Source organism: Urocitellus parryii, chromosome 3, assembly GCF_045843805.1.
Source record: "Urocitellus parryii isolate mUroPar1 chromosome 3, mUroPar1.hap1, whole genome shotgun sequence".
NCBI classification, from domain to species: domain Eukaryota; kingdom Metazoa; phylum Chordata; class Mammalia; order Rodentia; family Sciuridae; genus Urocitellus; species Urocitellus parryii.
This window is the reverse complement of record NC_135533.1, coordinates 190,516,824-190,536,693: the sequence shown is the minus strand read 5'-3', so window position 1 is coordinate 190,536,693 and position 19,870 is coordinate 190,516,824. Positions and strand designations below refer to the sequence as shown.

At 35.6% G+C, this 19,870-nt stretch overlaps 1 protein-coding gene across 11 annotated transcripts in view; it reads left to right on the top strand.

The window, feature by feature from the left end:
- Clasp2 (cytoplasmic linker associated protein 2) overlaps window positions 1-19,870 on the top strand; it is a 204,091-nt gene that overhangs the window by 171,591 nt on the left and 12,630 nt on the right. For all 11 annotated transcript variants that reach the window (XM_077796260.1, XM_077796258.1, XM_026406650.2 and 8 more), the window contains 5 exons: window positions 1,120-1,273; window positions 4,918-5,146; window positions 13,971-14,164; window positions 14,852-14,980; window positions 16,456-16,662. In XM_077796260.1, the coding sequence (XP_077652386.1) occupies window positions 1,120-1,273; window positions 4,918-5,146; window positions 13,971-14,164; window positions 14,852-14,980; window positions 16,456-16,662 (913 nt within the window). The remainder of the gene's footprint in view (window positions 1-1,119; window positions 1,274-4,917; window positions 5,147-13,970; window positions 14,165-14,851; window positions 14,981-16,455; window positions 16,663-19,870) is intronic.

Sequence of the window (19,870 nt, the reverse complement as noted above, 5' to 3'; positions counted from 1 at the left end):
GTTAGCCATATATACATAACTTGCTTTATCAGCTTATTTATTAAAATTGTAGGATATAATATCAGCATCTAAGAAAGAAAAATATATCACAAACATTAACTAGCTCATTTCTTCCATATTATACATACATATGAGACAATTTATAGCTAAATTCAAGCCTCAGTTGAATTTTGGGTTTTGATTGTAGAATTAGTGTCATTAACATTTATGTTCAGTGTTTAAAGTTCTCTAACTTCTTATAAACTTATATAAAAACACTTATTTTCTTTTCAAATATAGTACCATTCTCATGAGTCAATTGTGAGAATTTGAAGAGTTTTTATAAAGGACAAGGGGTAAATATTTTAGGCTTTTTAAGACATGTAATCTTGGTGGCCACAATTTAACTCAGCTATTACAGTACAAAAACAATCATAGACAATACCTAAATAAGTAAGTATGGCTGTGTTCCAACAAAATCTTACTTATGTACACTGAAATTTAAATTTTATATACTTTTCATGTGTCATAAGACATTCTTTTGATTTTTTTTTCCAGCCATTTAAAACGTAAAAAATAGTCTTAGCTTGCAAGCCATCCATAGTTTACTGATCCCAGGTTAATTAGAACATTCTTTTTTTAATATTTATTTTTTAGTTTTATGTGGATACAATATCTTTATTGTACATTTGTGTGGTGCTGAGGATCGAACTCAGCGCCTCGTGCATGCTAGGCCAGCACTCTACCACTGAGCCATACCCCCAGCCCAGAACATTCTTTTTCTCTTTCCACATTTTTTTATTGGTGCATTATAGTTTTACATAGTGATGGGATTTTTTGTTGTTGTTTCATATTCATAACATGAACACAATATAATTTGGCCAATATTAAACAGAACATTTTTGAAGGTAGACAAACTAGTTGTTAAAAGCTGTACAATCCAGAGTCATTGTAAGCAGTCCTTGGTGAGGAACAGTAGGATATGTACTTTAACCATTTATAGCTGCCACATTTTATTTTGTTAATGATGTTTGGGGGCTATGCATTCTCTAATTCTGTCTTTATTCTACATAATCTCCTCATATGTGTTTGTATTGTAAAACTATAGAGAAATAAAAATTAGTGTTATCTTTTTCATAGTGCATTTGATTATGACACAGAAAATATGAACTCTGAAGATATTTATAGCTCTCTTAGAGGTGTCACTGAAGCAATCCAAAATTTCAGCTTCCGTAGTCAAGAAGACATGAATGAGCCATTGAAAAGGGATTCTAAAAAGGATGATGGCGATTCAGTGAGTATCTAAATATTCTTATTTTACAGACTATTTAGTTTCCATTTAGATTTTGTTTTTGTCTGCTTTTTTTTTTTTTTTTTACTTTGCTTTGTAGCATTTCACACAATTTTCTAGGGATCTGTTCCTCTTCAGTTATTTGCTGAGTGTCTACCGTTTGTCAGGCACTTTTTTATGCATTAGAGTTACAAGACAAGTAGCTGCCCCCCCCCAGTTCATTTGTTTGTTTGTTTGTTTATTCATTCATTGGTATCAGAGATTACCAAGGGCACTTAATCACTGAGCCACATCCCCAGCCCTTTTTTAACTTTTTATTTTGAACAGGGTCTTGCTAAGTTGCTGAGGCTGACTTGGAACTTGTGATTTTCCTGCCTCAGCCTTCCAAGCCACTGGGATTACAGGAGTGTGCCATCATTCGCGGTTCGTTTTAGATATTGGTGAAGAGTTGATTATTATGGAGTTTTAGTTTAAAATGTCCTTGGAAGAAAATGAATTTGTTTTAGTGTGGGTCAAGGAAGGCATCTTTCAGGAGATTACATTTGCATTTAATTTAAATAAAGCCACAGAAAATGTAGAGGAGAATTCCATGATAGAATTAACATGTGCAGTGACAGGAGCAAACTTGAAGCCTTTGAAGAAATCCAGTGTAGTTGTAGAATTATGAATGAAAGAGGGAGTGGAACATGGGCCATAGCACATGAGTCTTATAAAATAAAATAAGGAATTTAAAATTATTTTTTCTCATGTTAACTATAGTAATTAATAATGATTTGCTCCATCAGGTTATATGGCTCCCATTAAGACTGTTATGACCTATCTTTTTTTTTAATATTTATTTTTTAGTTGTAGTTGGACACAATACCCTTATTTTATTTATTTATTTTTATGTGGTGCTGAGGATCGAACTCAGAGCCTTGCACGTGCTAGGCAAGTGCTCTACAGCCAAGCCACAACCCCAGCCCTGTGACCTATCTTTCTTAACATATGTGAATATTATTTAATTGATCGCCTGTCCCATTTTGGGGATTTATTTATTTATTTATTTATTTATTTATTTGGGTAAGTGGACACAATATGTTTATTTTACTTATTTATTTTTATGTGATGCTTAGGATCGAAGCCAGGGCCTCGAATATGCTAGGCAAATGCTCTAAAACTGAGCCAGAACCCCAGCCCGAGGGGTTTATTTATTTATTTTAATTTATTTTGTTTCATTTTATTGGTACCAGTGTGCTTTACCACTGGGCCACACCCTGTATTTTATTAAATACAGGGTCTTGCTAAGTTGCTTAGAGCCTCACCAAGTTGCTGAGGTTGGCTTTGAACTCGCCATCCTCCTCCCCCAGCCTCCAAAGCTGCTGGGATTACAGGTGTTCACCTCCATACCCAGCAGGGTAATTATTTTTTACTTTGCTGCTTCTTAGACTTTACTCTGACGGCTTCAACTTTTCTTTTTAAAACAGCCATCTTGCCATTTCCTATGGAATTCATTGTTTCTCAATGTTTACAAAGTTGCAGAACATTATAGTATTTTGGCACATCTCTGTCGAGGGCTCTTGTCTGCTTTCCTGATTCCTTTCCCACTGTTGTTTTTCTCCTGTGTCTATAGCAAAGAGGTAGCTTGTACGAGGCCAAATAAACTGGCTGCAAAAAGCCAATTTAGCATTCAGATTCAAGACTCCCTATCCTAAAAGTTACATGTTGTGCAACAACAGGTCAGTAAAAGAGATGGTTGATTTGACACTCAGGCTCATCTTGTTTTCTCGTGGTATAAGGTGGAGAATTCAGGTAGTTGATGTGATAAAAGTGAGTTCAAATCCCAGATTCCAGCAGTTATTGGGTAATGAAAGGATTATTTCTAAGCCTCGGGGTCTTCCCTAGTTAAATAGAAATATTGCTATGTACCTTAAAAGTTGTTGCAAATGTGAAACATGTGGCTCTTTTGAGTCAAGATCTCTCTCCTGAGGTCCACATTCGTACTTTCTTTTTTTTTTTTTAAACATTTTTCTTAGTTGAATTGAATGTTTTGCTTTTTTAAAAAAAAAAATATGTTTTTATTCTACTTAGTTGTACATGACAGCAGAATGCATTTCAATTCACATTCAAACTTTTAACTACCCATTTCAAGTCCTGATTTTCTCCCTGAAACTGCTATTCCCTATCTTAGTTGATGATAACACTAGCTGCTCAGCAAAAACCCGAGACAAAGAGTTGTCTTTAAATCCTCCCTTTTCTCATCTTCCATACCGAGTCAGGAAACTTGGTGGCTCTACCTTAGAATATACCCACTTCTTACCACTGCCTATCTGGTTCAAGCTATCATCATCAGTTCTCTCTACTAGGTTATTAAAATAGGCATCTAATTGGCCTCTTTGATTCCTCTTGGACCTTCTGTACTCTTTTTACTCCTCTTTTCACAACTCAATAGAAGGTTCCTGTCACAAAGTAAAAGCCACAGTCTTATATAATAAGCTCCTCTTGCTATTATCTCATCTCCTGCTACTTTTCTCTTTGTTCACTCAATTCCTGCTACACAGGTCTCCTTGCTATTCCTTGAACTTATTGGGCATGTTCCTGCCTCAGGGTTCTTACATTGACTATTCTCTCTGCCTGAAACACTCTTTCAGATAGTCGCCTGGCTAATTCCTTCACATTTTTCCAGGCTTCACTCTAATGGCTTCTCAGTGGACCCTATTCACTTCTAGTTAATCTGCAACCCTGTTCTTCCACCTCAGCACTCATGATCCTTTAATACCACACTTCTGTTCTTTTTTTTCAATCACTAATCACCTTTTACCATACTATATACTTTACTCATTAAGTGTTTTTTTGTTTGTTTGTTTTTTGTTTTATTGTTTCTGACTCCACTGGAATGTAACTCCATGAGTGTAAACATCATTTTATCTTTGATTCACTAATCTAGTTCCAATGTCAGGAACAATGCCTGGCGCATAGTAGCTACACACTAAATATGTGAAGAATGTTTGTAAAATGTCTGGAAAATGGCTTTGTACATAGTTGTTCAGTAGATGGTAGTGATGATGATACTTATGGCAATAAGGATTTTGATACTAGTATCTGTATCATTATTATTATTGATATTTTGGCAAGTGTGATTATGTAGCCCAACTCTATTGGCATCCTTCCAAAAGTTAAATAGGACTTTTAAGTCCTTCTTTAAAAAGAATTTTCTTTAAAGGAGGCCTTTTTAAAGTATGTTTTTCTTATGCTTTGTTGACATACTTTTCATTGCATAATTTACTACCTTGACAATAGCATTTGGCAGCTAGTTCTGTATTGTGATGAAGTCCTTTGACATTTTTAGCTAGGATAGAGAAGCTATTACTAATGACATTGTACGTATTATTTGGTTGAATCATTGGCAAAGGAACTGTAACAATCATTGGAGGCAGCATTCTTTCATAGTTTCTTATTTGCCCTCACAGTTGTGGCTTCTTTACATCTTAAGCTTTGTCATTTCTAATATAAGTTTTAAATTATATTGATTGTCATTCATTTCTTTCAGCTGATTATTATTACTTTCTTAAATAGCCTTTTAAACAGTAGGAAAACCTCTTTTTATAATGTTATAGAGATATTTTAAATTAAGTCAATTTACTGTGCCTTCCCCTTCCTGTCAATAGATGTGTGGTGGTCCCGGGATGTCAGACCCAAGAGCAGGAGGTGATGCTACTGACTCAAGCCAAACAACTCTTGATAATAAAGCTTCGTTGCTCCACTCGATGCCAGTTCACTCCTCTCCACGCTCTCGAGACTATAATCCCTATAACTATTCAGATAGCATCAGTCCCTTCAACAAGTCTGCCCTCAAGGAAGCCATGTTTGATGATGATGCTGACCAGTTTCCTGATGGTATGTTCTGGGTCATGCTGCTACTACACTGTGTTGTTATGGAGGGCTGATAATCAGCCCTCCAAATCTTTTATTGTAACTTCCTAAAACATAAGGATCTTTGGAATGGGAATGTTTTCTCCTGTCTTTTAGGAGCTCATTCCTAATGGTTTTGATAGTTTTCTTCCCTAGAATAAGAAACGGGGGGTATCTTGAGATTATCCTCACAATCAAGAAAATTGGAGGAATATCCTCCAATAAACAATTCAAACTAATTGTAACTCATAAATTTAGTGCATTCAGTCATCGATTTTTATACCACAGTGACAAAACCTTTTGAGGAACTACCTACACATACTTTATTATAAACCTTTAAGTGTAAATAAATAAACTTTTATTAATAAGAAACATTTAAGGACCAAATATAGGAAAAACTGTCATTCTAGTGAAGTGAGGTGAAATGGGCCTAGGTCTAAGCTCTGGCACTAAGTAAGTTACATAACCTGGTAAGGTGGTCAACCCTCTTAGGTCTCAGTTTTCACCTCTAGGAAAGAACAGTGGTGTAATGATCTAATTCACACTAAGAGATTTATAGAGATGGAGTTGCTTAATGTGAATTTTAAAGTTTGGCCAGTGTAAGCAGTGTTGATTTTCTCACCAACACAGAATGTTTGAATGTTTTTAATTTTTTTATGATTGTGTCGGATATAAAACAGGCCATCCTAATGTGTTTCTTTGATTATTAGGGAGATTGAGAAATTAGAATTTTTTTTTATTTTTGTATCTTGATGAATGAACTAGTATCTTTATTTGTATATTTTTAATTACAATGAGGTTGAGGGATCATGTTTTAACCAACCTCTTACGTTAGAAAACTTAATATATCATGATATAATGAAGCCAAAATTAAGACAGCTTTAGCAAACTAAATTTAAGTTGCATAAGGACCTATATTTTAATCTAATTGTCACAAATATTTGATTGTGTTACTGAGGTGTAGTCATGACGTCAGTGTAACAGGAGTGAATAAATTGGATCTCTCGAAAGTATCCTTGGAACACTATGTAGTAGCAACAGCCTGGTGAATTCAGACTTAGATTTAGCAGCTTCAATCATTTAAAAATTCTTGATGCATATGGGTCACAAACTGGCAGACTAAATTGGGCCCACTGACTCTGTACCATGTATATGTGTATTTTTATTTTTAAATAATCATTTCTTAAAAATTTGTTTTTAAGCTGGGGATTGAACCCAGGGAATCTCTACCACTGAGCTATATCCCCAGTCTTTTATAGTTCTTATTCTGAGGCTGGCTTCAAACTTTGGATCCTTGTGCTTCAGCTTCCGGGTCCCTGGGATTACAGGCATATGCTACTATGCCTTGCTTGTCTTTCATATACAAGAAATCATTGCCAAATTCAGTGTTGTGAAACATTTGCCATTTTTCTTCTAAGAGTTTTATTATTTTAGGTCTTATATTTAGGTTTTTGATATATTTTGAGTCAATTTTTATATTTGTGATATGAAGTGAAGTAGGTTAAAATTAATTCTCTTGCATGTGGATACCCAGTTTTCCTAGTACCATTTGTTTAAAAGACTGTCCTTTTCCCATTGAATCTACTTGGCATCACTGCCAAAAGTTCTTTCACCAGGCTAGGAATATAGGTCAGTGAAAGTATAACTGCTTAGCATGCAGTCAGACTGACCCTGGGTTCTATCCATAGCACTGCAGAAATAAATAAATAAACAACATACATAGTTTTTTTCTAGCTTGGAGATAGGACTCATGGAGAGGTGTTAAATTTTTATAAAACTTTTTCTGCAGAAATTGAAATCATATTTTTTTTCCCCTTTATTCTATTAATGTGTGTACATTAATTGATTTTTGTATGTTAAACCATTCTTATATTCCAAGAATAAATCCCACTTGGCCATAATCCTTTTAATATGGTACTTAAATCAGTTTGCTAGTTTTTTGTTGAGGATTTTTGTATATCAACATTTTTGAGTGTTGATAAGGAATATTACATGGTCTGCAGTTTCCTTTTCTTAAAGTGTCTTTGTCTTCAATATCAGGGTAATGCTGGCTTCATAGAATGAATTAGAAAATGTTCCTTTTTCTTCAATTTTTTTAAAAAGTTTGAGAAGTATTAGTATTGACTACGTAAATGTTTGGTAGAATTTTCACCAGTGAAGCCCTTAGATCTAGGATTTAATTTTGTCAGTAGAGTTTTGATTATTGATTCAATATCTTTATAGTTAAATAAGTTGGTTCATTTTTCATAGAATCAGAAGTGATGTCTCTACTTTCATATCTGATTTCAGAAATTTGAAAGACTTTTCTTTTCGTTTTAGTCCATCTAGCTAAAGGTTTATCAATTTTGTTAATCTTTGACTTTTGTTTTTGTATTCGTATTTTGCTTATCTCTAATCTTATTGTTTCCTTCATTCTACTAACTTTAGGTTTAGTTTGGTCTTCTTTACCTAGCTCTTTAAGTTTATAGTTCGGGTTTTGATTTGAGATCTTCCTGGTTTGGTTTGGTACTGGGAATTGAATGCAGAAGCAATTTATCATTGAGCCATATCATTCCTAGCCTTTTTTATTTTCAAATAAGTTCTCACTAAGTTGTTTCCGGCCTTGTTAAAGTTACCCAGGCTGGCCTCAAATTTGATGATGCTCTTGCCATAGCCTGCCAAGTCTCTAGGATTACAGGCATAAACCACTGTGCCCAGCTTTTGTTTTTTGTTGTGGATGGATACAATACATTTATTTTATTTGTTTATTTTTATGTGGTGCTGAGGATCAAACCCAGTGCCTTATGTTAGGCAAGCGCTCTACCACAGAGCTACAACTTCAGCCCCCAGCTAAGTTTTAGTACCTTATGTTTTTTGGGGGGGTTTGTTTGTTTGTTTGTTTGTTTAATACCTTTATTTATTTATTTATTTGTTTATTTATTTATTTTTTTTTATGTGGTGGTGAGGATGGAACCCAGTGCCTCACATGTGTGAGGCAAGCACTCTACCGCTGAGCCCCAGCCCCAGCCCCATGTTTTGGGTTTTTAATTGTCTCTAAGTGTAGTAGAGTTTCTACTTATGATTTCTTAATTTCCACAAAGTTGTGGATTTTCCACTTTTACTTTTGTCTTTGATTTCTGGCTTTATCATGGTGTGGTGAGAGAAGATAACTTCTATGATGTTATCCACCTTTTAAAATCTGTTGAGACTTAACTTCTGTCCTAACATATGGTTTATCCTTGGAAATGTCTTGTGTGCACTTGAGATCAATGTGTATGTTTTCGTTGGTTAGAGTGTTCTATATTTGTCTGTTAGATCAAGTTGGTTTATTGAGCTGTTAAAATCCTCTGTTTCCTTATGCATTATTGAGAACAAGAATCCAGGAGTAAGAGTTCAACTTATTATTATGGGATTGTCTATTTCTCCTTTAATTCTATCAGGTTTTGCTTCATATAGTTGCTGTACTTTCCAGTTTCTTTATATGTCTTGTGTTTTTTTTTTTTTTTAATGTCAAGAATAGGACATTTGAATCTAATTATGGGGTAACTCTGGAAATCAGATTCTTCCCTACCCTAGGGTTTGCTGTTTTTGTTGCTTTTGTTTATCATTTTTTATTTTATTGATTATTATAGATTGTCTTTGTGCTAAGAATTAGGCTCAGGTGTAAACTTAAGATCTTCTCGGATCTTTTCTGAGTCTAAGCTTTTCCCTGAGCATTCTGTGTCACTTTTTAACTTTTTCTTGATGTACATTTGTTTTCTTTTACTGTCCTTGTTTTTAATATTTTTTTTTTAATTCTTTCTTTAGAGAGAATTTTAATATTTATTTTTAGTTTTCGGCGGACAGAACATCTTTGTTGGTATGTGGTGCTGAGGTTCGAACCCGGGCCGCACGCATGCCAGGCAAGCGTGCTACCGCTTGAGCCACATTCCCAGCCCCTGTCTTTAATATTTGACTTCCAAAAAGTGAAAAAAGGAAAATGAGTGAAGGTGGCTAAGAGTGCTAGTCCTTTAAGTCCTCTGAAAGTCACTTCAGCCTTAGGGTGAGGGGATTGCAATAATGGGGAGAGCTGAAATAGCAATAGCTGTCAACCTTTGTCTGCACCTCTGTGATCTGTAACAACAGTGATGAGAACACAAAGCCTCACTGTTTGGAAGACAAGATCCTTTTTGCCTACCCTTGCTTCACAATCTGTGTACAGAATGCTCTACAACTGCTTGCTCGGAAGCTAGGAGTGGAGGATGGGTAGTTGCTACTGTGTGAAGAGTTGGAAATAATCAAACTTTACCATCCAAACCATTACCTGCAAGTTGAAAGCCTTCATTGGTCTCCAAAGTAGTTAAATCAGAGAGACTGCCATTGCAATTGTTCTCTAGATGAGAAGACAGATTCTGGATGCTTCCTGCTCCATTATCTTTCCAGAATCCCCCAATAATATCTTATAGCTCAAAGATCTCATTCAGAATCACACATTGCTTTCAGCCATCATGTTTCTGTTCTTCAGTGTTCAGTCTTTCCTTGGCTTTCATGACCAAGGCACCTCTGGAGGTCAGAAACCAGTTATTTTATAGTATTTCATTGTAGTATTTCATTCAATTTACATATATCTAATGTTTTATTTTTGGTAGTGGTGGTTTTGGGGGGTTTTGGGTTTCTTACTTTTTGTTGTTGTTTTTGTAGTATTGAGGATTGAACCCAGAGATGCTTGACCACTGAACCATATCCCCCAATCCTTTTTATTTTGAGATAGGGTCTTGCTAAGTTGCTAAGGCTGGCCTTGAACTTGTGATCCTCCTGCCTCAGCCTCCTGATTGGCTGGGATTATAGGCATGTGGGACCACACCCACCTGTTTTCTATTGTTTAGAATCAGGTTATGCATTCTTGCATCATTGTCATAGAAGCAATTGTGTATTCTTTTCATTGCACCCTACCAAATAACATGATTTCACAACTGGTGATATTAACTTTGGTCACTTGGTTACAGCGGTGTTTAACAGGCTTCTTCACTGTGAAGTTACTTTTTCTCTTTTTTTTTTTATGAGAGAGAGAATTTTTTAATATTTATTTTTTAGTTCTTGGCGGACACAACATCTTTGTTTGTATGTGGTGCTGAGGATCAAACCTGGGCCGCACGCATGCCAGGCGAGCGCCCTACCGCTTGAGCCACATCCCCAGCCCCTACTTTTTCTCTTTTAATCAAGAGGTGTTTTATCAGAAAATACTCAATGTAAATATCCCTGCACTTCATTAAATTAAAATTTTATTTATTTAAGAACTTTTGCCTGAGCTGGGTGCAGTGGCTCACGCCTGTAATCCCGACAGCAGGGGAGGCTAATGCAAGAGGATCACAAGTTTAAAGCCAACCTCAGCAAAAGTGAGGCACTAAGCAACTCAATGAGACCCTATCTGTAAATAAAATACAAAATAGGACTGGGGATGTGGCACAGTGTTTGAGTTCCCCTGAATTCAATCCCCAATAGCAAGAAAAGAAAGAAAGAAAGTAATTTTTTCTTGGCATGCATGAGGCCCTGGGTTCAATCCCCATTCCCACCAAAAATAAATAAATAAATAAAAGAATTTTGGGTGTACTTATTGATTACTATATGTACTTATAGTTTCCTGTTATATTCGGTAGGGGTTTTTAACAATTATTTTTTAGTTATAGGTGGACACAATTTCTTTATTTTTATGTGGTGCTGAGGATCAAACCCAGTGAGTCACACATTCGAGGCAAGTGCTCTTCCTCTGAGCCACAATCCCAGCCCCTCAGTAGGTTTTAATTTGTAACTGTTATTTATTTTGATGTTCAATTGGCCCTTGATATGAGCAGCAAGACCCCATTTAAGCTGGCTTTTGGTGTTCTTTGTTCACATGTCCCCATCCTTGCATTCTGTCATAACAAATGTTGTGTTGCTGCAGCTTTAATCTGGAATCAGTCATTTCTCAGAAGATACATTGTTGCTTTTAATGAAAAGCAATGTTTAAAGTCTAGGGTCTGAGTACTAGTATACTTTCTGCTAATGGGACATCACTATTCTCCAAACCTCTCAGTGGCCATACCTAGGGAATATATATATATATTAACTTCTCTGTTTCTTGGAATACCTATCAACAGCCATATGTTTACGCCAAGAGCTTCAGTTCCATTGTAGCATTATGCTATTAATTCTAATTTCTTTCTTTTCCATACTGATAGCCCCTTTTCTGACAGGAAGAAACCTAGCTTCCATTATCTTTAAGTAAATATTGTTTGGTCAGTCCTCCTGTATGTACCCAGTCTTCACCTCCACTACACATCCTCACTTATACAGATGAACTCCTCATCCTTCTGGCCTCTGCCATTCTACCCTCACCCAAAGCCGTGGATGCCAGTGTCATTACACTTGGGCTCCAACAACTCACACCAAATTGCCACTCCATATGCACAACGAGCTTCTTAACTACTTGGGTTCTGCAAACCTGTACTTAATCCTTACTCTGCTCAGGAATCTATGACTTCATGCCTGATGGTTTATAATTTTGATTAATAAAAAAATCTTTATTTGTTTTTTCTTCATTTGTATTTCCTTGATCACTAATGAAGTTGGGGAATCATGTCCAGCTTCTCATGTCAAGTCACTATATCACAAACATCACAAAGCCAAATTTATGATACCTCAATAAGATTACCCTCTTATTGTCTAATTCTCATGTCTGTTTCTAAAGATCATATTTTCCATTTGTCAAAAGACTTCTTTGGAAACTATATAACTGAAACATTAGGTAGATATTTTCTTATCTCAAGAACATTACTACTCACAGTATAATGCTTGACTAACTTCTGAAACATAGGCCACCATTTTAAGTTCTGTAATTACCTTCCAAAGATGCATAAGCCCTCAGTTAAACCACAGAAGTGGTTGTTCCAAGCTTCATATAGCACTTGTCTTCATTTATTGTATATTTTCATTTTATTCACAAAAATACTACCAGCATTGTAGATGTGCCAATATCTGTCAGAAGAATACATGGAAAATTAATATTAGTATGTTTACTATATTCCAGGCCCAACTCCTAACCCTAACCCCAGGAAGTGGATGCTATTTTCCCATTTTACTAATGAGAAATCATCCTCAACATAAATAACTACGTGTCCCACCCTTACTGGAGGGTAAGAGGCAGAGGTTTGGTGAACCACAAAATCTGTGTTCTTTGCACTTGACCCCAGTGCCCTACTGTGTCAGAAAAGGAAAAATTTAGTATCTTTTTATATACCTTTATTTTATTTTTTTATGTGGTGCTGAGGATCAAACCCAGTGCCTCACATGTGCTGGGTAAGTACTCTACCATTGAGCTACAACCCCAGCCAAAAAATTTATTATCTTAAGATTATGGCATTTGGTGTGATATAAATAGTTCAGTTTGGTAACAAATAACTTATGTGGATTCTCTGGTGGAAACTATTTTCCTTTCAAAAGCATTTTCTTGTGAATTGCATTGATAATCCTCTGACACCTGTGAGAGTTTGATAACAAACTTACTTTTTTTTTTTTTTTTTTTTTTTTTTGGTGGTGCTGGGATTGAACCTGGGGCCTTGTGCATGCAAGGCAGGCACTCTACAAACTGAGCTATATCCCCAGCCCTGATAACTTAAAGTTTCTAGGGTGATTTTTGTGGGATTTATGAATGTGTTTATTTATCCTAATGCCGTAGTTCTTCTTAAGTCAGCAGTATTGTAATATTGGTGTGTAGCATGCTCTGTGGTGATTTTATTCCAGAGGAGTTAGGAAACAAGTGAGTCTGTGGCATAAGCTCAAGCCACTGCCTGGGTCCTGCAGTTAAAGGAATTAAGGAGGAACTCTGGTACTTTCCAGTGTTCTAGTGCAATCTTTAGATTTTCTTAAAAAATGGGGCTGGGGTTGTGGCTCAGTGGTAAAGCGCTTGCCTAGCATGTGTGAGGCACTGGGTTCGATCCTTTGCACCATATACAATTAAGTAAACAAAATAAAGGTATTGTGTCCCCATCTACAACTAAAAAAAAAATAAAAATTTTAAAAAATTATTCAAAGCACTATTCTGATTACATTAACACTCATGAAATCCATGAGTTCATACTTAAGCAAAAGCAAATCAAAACTCCTAGGAAATCATTGAGTTCACCTCTTTACTTTGAAACTTGAAGAAAAATATATTAAGCATTTATTCTTTTTTCTATCAAATTGTATTTCACTGTAATCGAAATAGCTCTAGTTAATAAAGTTACTCTCTGTGGAGAAATTCTAGTCTATGGAAGGAATATTACGATTAGATAATTACCATTTTTAACTCTCAATAAAGTCATTAATTGAGCAACAGTCACTGTGCAGACCATTAATTAAAAGGTTGATGTTGATGGGGGGGGGGACTTTAAAATGATGAGATCAAGTTGTCACCATTTAAATCCAGTGATCATTATTAGAATCACTAAAAATAAAATACCCAACATAGAAAAACCTCTTGGCATGACAATATAGACTTGCGTACTGAAGTAAAAGGAAGAGACATGTTTGGATTTACTTCAGGAGAAAGGAAGGGAGAAAGAAATAAGAATAGTAAGATCATGGTGATTATTAAATCTGGATAATGAGTATATGGGAGTTTATTACACTGTTCTTTCAAGTGTTTTTATTATAAAAAGTGTTTAAATAACATTGCTGTTTGGGGTTAGGGTTAGGGTTAGAAAATTACTTAATGTTTTTTGTTTTTTACAGCCAACATTGATTATATCTGGGTTTCATATTATAAAATTGTCACCCCCATTCTTGTGAAAGTGAGCTATTAAAAAAAATTAATATCATGTTCTTTTGACAGATCTTTCCCTAGACCATTCTGACCTAGTTGCAGAGTTGTTGAAGGAACTCTCCAACCACAATGAACGTGTAGAAGAAAGAAAAATTGCCCTCTATGAACTCATGAAACTGACACAGGAAGAATCTTTCAGTGTTTGGGATGAACACTTCAAAACAATATTGCTTTTATTGCTTGAAACCCTTGGTGATAAAGAGGTAAGTGACAGAATATATAAACCTGTCTGTCTGTCCTACCTGTCTCTTTTTAGATTGCCTATTAATCAGATACTACACATGTTCAGAAATTGGGAGGATGAGTCTATTCTGCTGCCATCCTCTGTGTGAAACTTTTAGCATAAATTACTTTTTATTCTAAACCAAGGAGCTCAACAGTTTTGAACAGTTGACAACAGTAAAAAAGAAAGATTACAGACTGAATTCTTGTAAGAAAGTATAGATTTATTTTGCAAATATGAATTACTTGTTCAGAAGTAAAATTTCCTATATTAGAATGATATTTGTTTACAAATTTTCCATTAGATATTCTAAAATTATGTAAAATGCTACATACTTCATGCAGATATCTACAGATTTTGTTTCCCCAAAATTAAGTGCGGAAGTTGTAGAAATTGAAAATGTTTCCAGATATGGTGGCATATGCCTGTAATGCCAGAAACTCAGGAGGCTGAGATAGGAAAATCATAAGTTTGAGGCCATCCTCAGCAATTTAGCAAGGCCCTGAGCAACTTAGCAACAACCTGAATAAAAAATATAAAAAGGGTTGGGTATGTGGGTCAGTGGTAAAGTGCCCTTGTGTTCAATTCCCAGTACAAAAAAAAAAAAGTTAAAGATTGTCTCTCACTATCACATAAAATATTAAAAATATTAAATGTTTCTTCTTAGCCTACAATCAGGGCTTTGGCATTAAAGGTTTTAAGAGAAATATTAAGGCATCAACCAGCAAGATTTAAAAACTATGCAGAACTGACTGTCATGAAAACGTTGGAAGCACACAAAGATCCTCATAAAGAAGTAAGTTATGGACTGGGATAATGGCTCAGTGGTAGAGCACTTGCCGAGCATGTATGAAGCACTGGGTTCAATCCTCAGCACCACATAAAAATAAATAAAATAAAGGTATCATGTCCATCTATAACTAAAATATACATATATATAAAAGAAGTAAGTTATCTGACAGTTAAATTATGATTTTATTCAAATTTTATTGCATGAACCATGTAAACTTTGCATTAAAAGTACCCTTATTAATTGTTTCCTTTTTATATTGAAAGTAATACATGATTAAGATATAGGCCTATGGGCTAGGCTTATAACTCAATGGTTGAATGTTTGCCCATCATGTGCAAGAGCTTAGGTTCAGTCCCCAGCCCTGGGGGAAGATGCAAGCATATATTTTTTTCTATTATATGAATTATGATAATATTATGGCCTTTTCACCTAAAATTGGACAGTTCTGAGAAATACTTTATCTGATTTTGTTTTCAAAGCTAATGAATCAAAGGTAAATGCAAGAGTTAAAACTATAAAATTCTCAGAGAAAGTAGAGGTCTGAATTTTTGTTATATTGGATTAGGCAGTAGTTTCTAGATATAATGCCAAATGCAGAAGAAACCAATGGAAAAAAAAACAGTTAAATTGGATTTTATCAAAATTTAAACTTTTTAGTGCTTCAAAAAACACTATCAGGCCAGGTTTGGTGGTGCATGCCTGTAATCCCATTGGTTCTGGAGGCTGAGGCAGGAGGATCAGAGTTCAAAGCTACTCAGCATTTTAGCAAAGCACTTAGCAACTCAGCAAGACCCCGTCTCTAAATAAAATATAAAAAGGAGGCTGGGGACGTGACTCAGTGGTCAAGCACCGTTGAGTTTAATTAATCCTTGGTACCAAAAAGAATTTTTGCAGACCATGTATCTAATAAGGGACTAAGAGTTGTAATGTGTAAAGTACTTCTAGAACTCAGCAGTTGAGGTTATTAAATAATGAGTAGGACCTCACTGTGTCCAATACAGGGAACTTCATTCACATTGCAGTCTAAGTAAATAGAGCCTCCACACCCTAGCAAGACTAGTGCAGTTTAAAAACGACTGTAGCCAGGCATGGTGGTACACACCTGTAGTCCCAGCTGCTCAGGAGGCTGAAGTGGGAGGATGATTGGAGCCCTCAAGTTCCAGACCATCCTGGGCAATATAACATAGACTCTTTCTCAAAAAGTAGATAAAAAATAAGCACTGCTTTAGCCAAGAGTAAAAGGACACAGGCGGGGAGAATGGTGAAATAAAGCCCGGTGCATTTGTCATCCAGCTTCAACAGTTATTGCCATTTGCTACTCTGTTTATATTTACTCTCACTTATGTTTGTTTACTACAGTATTTTTACAGTGAACCTCAAATATTATGGCTTAGTAAATATTCCTAAAGTTTATACTTCTGGGGCATATTACAAGATTTTAAAAATTACTTCCCAGTTTAATTTCCTCTTTGTTTTAGGTGGTGAGATCTGCTGAGGAAGCTGCATCAGTATTGGCTACTTCCATTAGTCCAGAGCAGTGCATCAAAGTGCTTTGTCCTATCATCCAAACTGCAGATTACCCAATTAATCTGGCTGCAATCAAAATGCAAACAAAAGTGATAGAGAGAGTATCCAAGGAAACTCTTAACCTACTTTTGCCAGAGATTATGCCAGGCTTAATACAGGTAAGCAGCAAAGCTTGAAAGAACAAGGTATGGTACATTTGTGAGCTATTTGAGGCACTTTCCAAGCAGCACTAGTGGCATGACCAAGCCTTCCTGCTGCCTGTGATGTTCAGGACAGTCTTTCCATAACTAGGGTGTCTCAGTAAGTGGGTGGTATGGATGTGGTAACATATACATAACATGAAATTCACCGCCCAACCATTTTTAAATATATGATTTAATGGCATTAAATACATTCTCACATTTGTATAACCACCAGTACTGTCCATATTCAGAACTACTACTTCGTCCCAAACCAAAACACGATATCCATGAAGTAATAACATCCCATTCCTCCCTCCCTCCAAGCCCACAGTAATCTCTCTTCTACTTTCTGTCTCTAAAATTTACCTATTCTAGATTTCTTTATTAAATGTTTGGGTTTTTTTTACTCTCTGGCTTCTTTCATTTAACATGTTTTCAGGGTTTATCTATGTTATAACATGTATCAGAATTTCCTGTCTTTTTATGGCTGAATAACATACTACATTTGTTTATCTGTCCATCTGTTGATGACTCTTTGGATTGTTTCCTTTTTTTTTATTAGCATCAATATACAGTGAAATTCCTCATAATATCTTCTTCTACTTACATGTGTATATCTAAAAACAGAATTTCTAGATGTTGCCCGATTTCTCTCCAAAGTAGTTATATTAATTTACAGTCATAGATATAATATCTTTTTGTCTGTATGTACACATCCCCATGTATATAAGCACTTTAGCAAAAGTAGGATAATATTTTATAATCTGCTTTAACTTAGCTATATATTGTGAACTTTTTCTACCCAAAGAATAATATTTTACAATGTAATTTTAATTGCTGGCTAGTATTACATAAAGTATATTAAAAACTGTCCTACGCCAGGTGCAGTGGCTCAGCCTATAATCCCAGTGACTCAGGAGGCTGAGGAAGAAGGAGTCCAAGTTCAAACCCAGCCTCACCAATTTAGCGAGGTCCTAAGCAACTTAGCAAGACCCTGTTTCTAATAAAATATTTTAAAGGGCTGGAGACGTGGCTCCGTGGTTAACACCCCTGGGTTCAATCCCTGGTAACAAAAAAAAAAGAATCCTAAAGAAAATTAATCATTCATTTCTTTGTACATCTATAATATTATATTTGTGGCCTTGTCCTGAACTTATTAATAAAATAAAATTCAGATCTCGTTATTTTTTATCTATGTTTTGGTACTAAGCACAGAGTTTATGTAGTATATATATTTCATAAATATTATGGCTACTGAATAAATATTTATAATTGAATAACTGAGAATACTAGCAAAAGGTTCTTGTAACTGTAAGTGATTGTAAATATCTTATTTTCGCTGATCAGCTTGGTGCAAAAATCTTATAGTATACATGATTATTGGGAACCTATCTGAAAAAGCAGAAGAACTCAAATAAATTTAAACTTTAGCTTTTTTTCCTATAAACCATTAATATTGAGCTTTCTGGGTATTAGGGCAAGAACAAAGAGAGGCAAGAGACAATAATAATATAGTTTCTGAAGGTCTCTAAATTTTTTGACCAAAAAAATCTTCTCACTGAGACCTAGGATTGTATATAAAAAAACATGAAAACATCTTTGACACAATTAGGAAAAGATATCTTAGTGAACCCCCAAATATAAGCAAGCAGGGAGAGCCAAACCATCACCACCGGTGGGTTCCTCTGGATCCTAGTAGTTTAGAAGAGTATGAAGAAAATCCAAAAGTTAACTTTTATGACCCTGGAGCCAGAGAATCACATAAATTCTTGCCTCTAAAATAGAGGTCCCCATTCTCAGAGTGCTATCTAAGTAAAAGTTATGGTGGAAGCATAAATGCAGACAGGGAAGATTATGCTGGGATGTTCTGAATCCTCAGGACTCTTTGCAAAGTAGCTGGGTATGGTGGTGCACACCTATAATCCCAGGTACTCACAGGCTGAGGCAGGAAAGTTGCAAGTTCAAGGTCAGCATGAACAACTTAGCAAGACCCTGTCTAAAAATAAAAGGACTGGGAATGTAGCTCAGTGATAGAGAGCCCTGGGTTCATTCCCCCAGTATCACCAAAAGAAAAAAAAGGAGAAAGAGAGGAGAGAGAAGGGGTGGAAGAGAAAGACAAGGGAAGGAGAGAGAGAGAACAAGAACTAAATGAATTTAAATGAAAAGAAATAAATTATCTTCCAGAAAGAGCTCCTCACCTACAAAAAAAAATCTCCTTGAAGTAGAAGCTAAACTGAGTATCATACCAATACTATGGCTGATATAGCTTCATAGAAAGGCCATATTTTTGGGGGCTGGGGATGTGGCTCAAGCGGTAGAGCGCTAACCTGGCATGCGTGCGGCCCGGGTTCGATCCTCAGCACCACATACAAACAAAAGATGTTGTGTCCACCGAAAACTAAAAATAAATAATAAAATTCTAAAAAAAAAAAAAAGGCCATATTTTTAATACCTTTAGGAAATAAGAAGAGGCAGTTCTACAGTAGTAATGTACAAAAAGATTTTATAACAGCACTCCAACCCCTACATAGAAGACTTCTCTTAAAATATAGAATATACATAATCCCATTCCACTTACATGTAAATAACAAAAGGGTTGTGGAGTCAGGCCCCACAAAAAGGTACTTAGCCTCCCTTTCAAAAAAGGAAGGAAGTAGTAGCCTGTAGGGTATCTAAAATATAGGTACACTAGAAAAATGTAGACACAAGGCAAATAAAAACCTAAACCTAAATTTAAGAAAACAAAGGGGTAAATGTAGGAAACAATAAAAGCTAGTAAAAAGCATGAATAAGTCCAGGCATGGTAGCACACGCCTATAGTTTTAACAACTTGGGAAGCAGAAGCAGGATCACAAGTTCAATGCCAGCCTCAGCAACTTACTAAGTCCCTAAGCAACTTAGAAATACCTTTTATCAAAATAAAAAAGAAAAAGGTCTGGAGATATGGTTCAGTAGCATCATATTTCAACATAATAAAGGCTATATGTGACAGACAGACCCATAGCCAACATCATACTGATTGGGGAAAGACTAACTGAAAGTATTTTCTCTGTAATCAGGAGCAAGACAAGGGTTTCCACTCTCATCATTTAGATTCAATATAGACCTTGAAATTTTAGCCAGAACTTTTGGGTAAGAAAAAGAGGGGGCAGGGTACAAATAACATAGATAAAGAAGAAGTCAA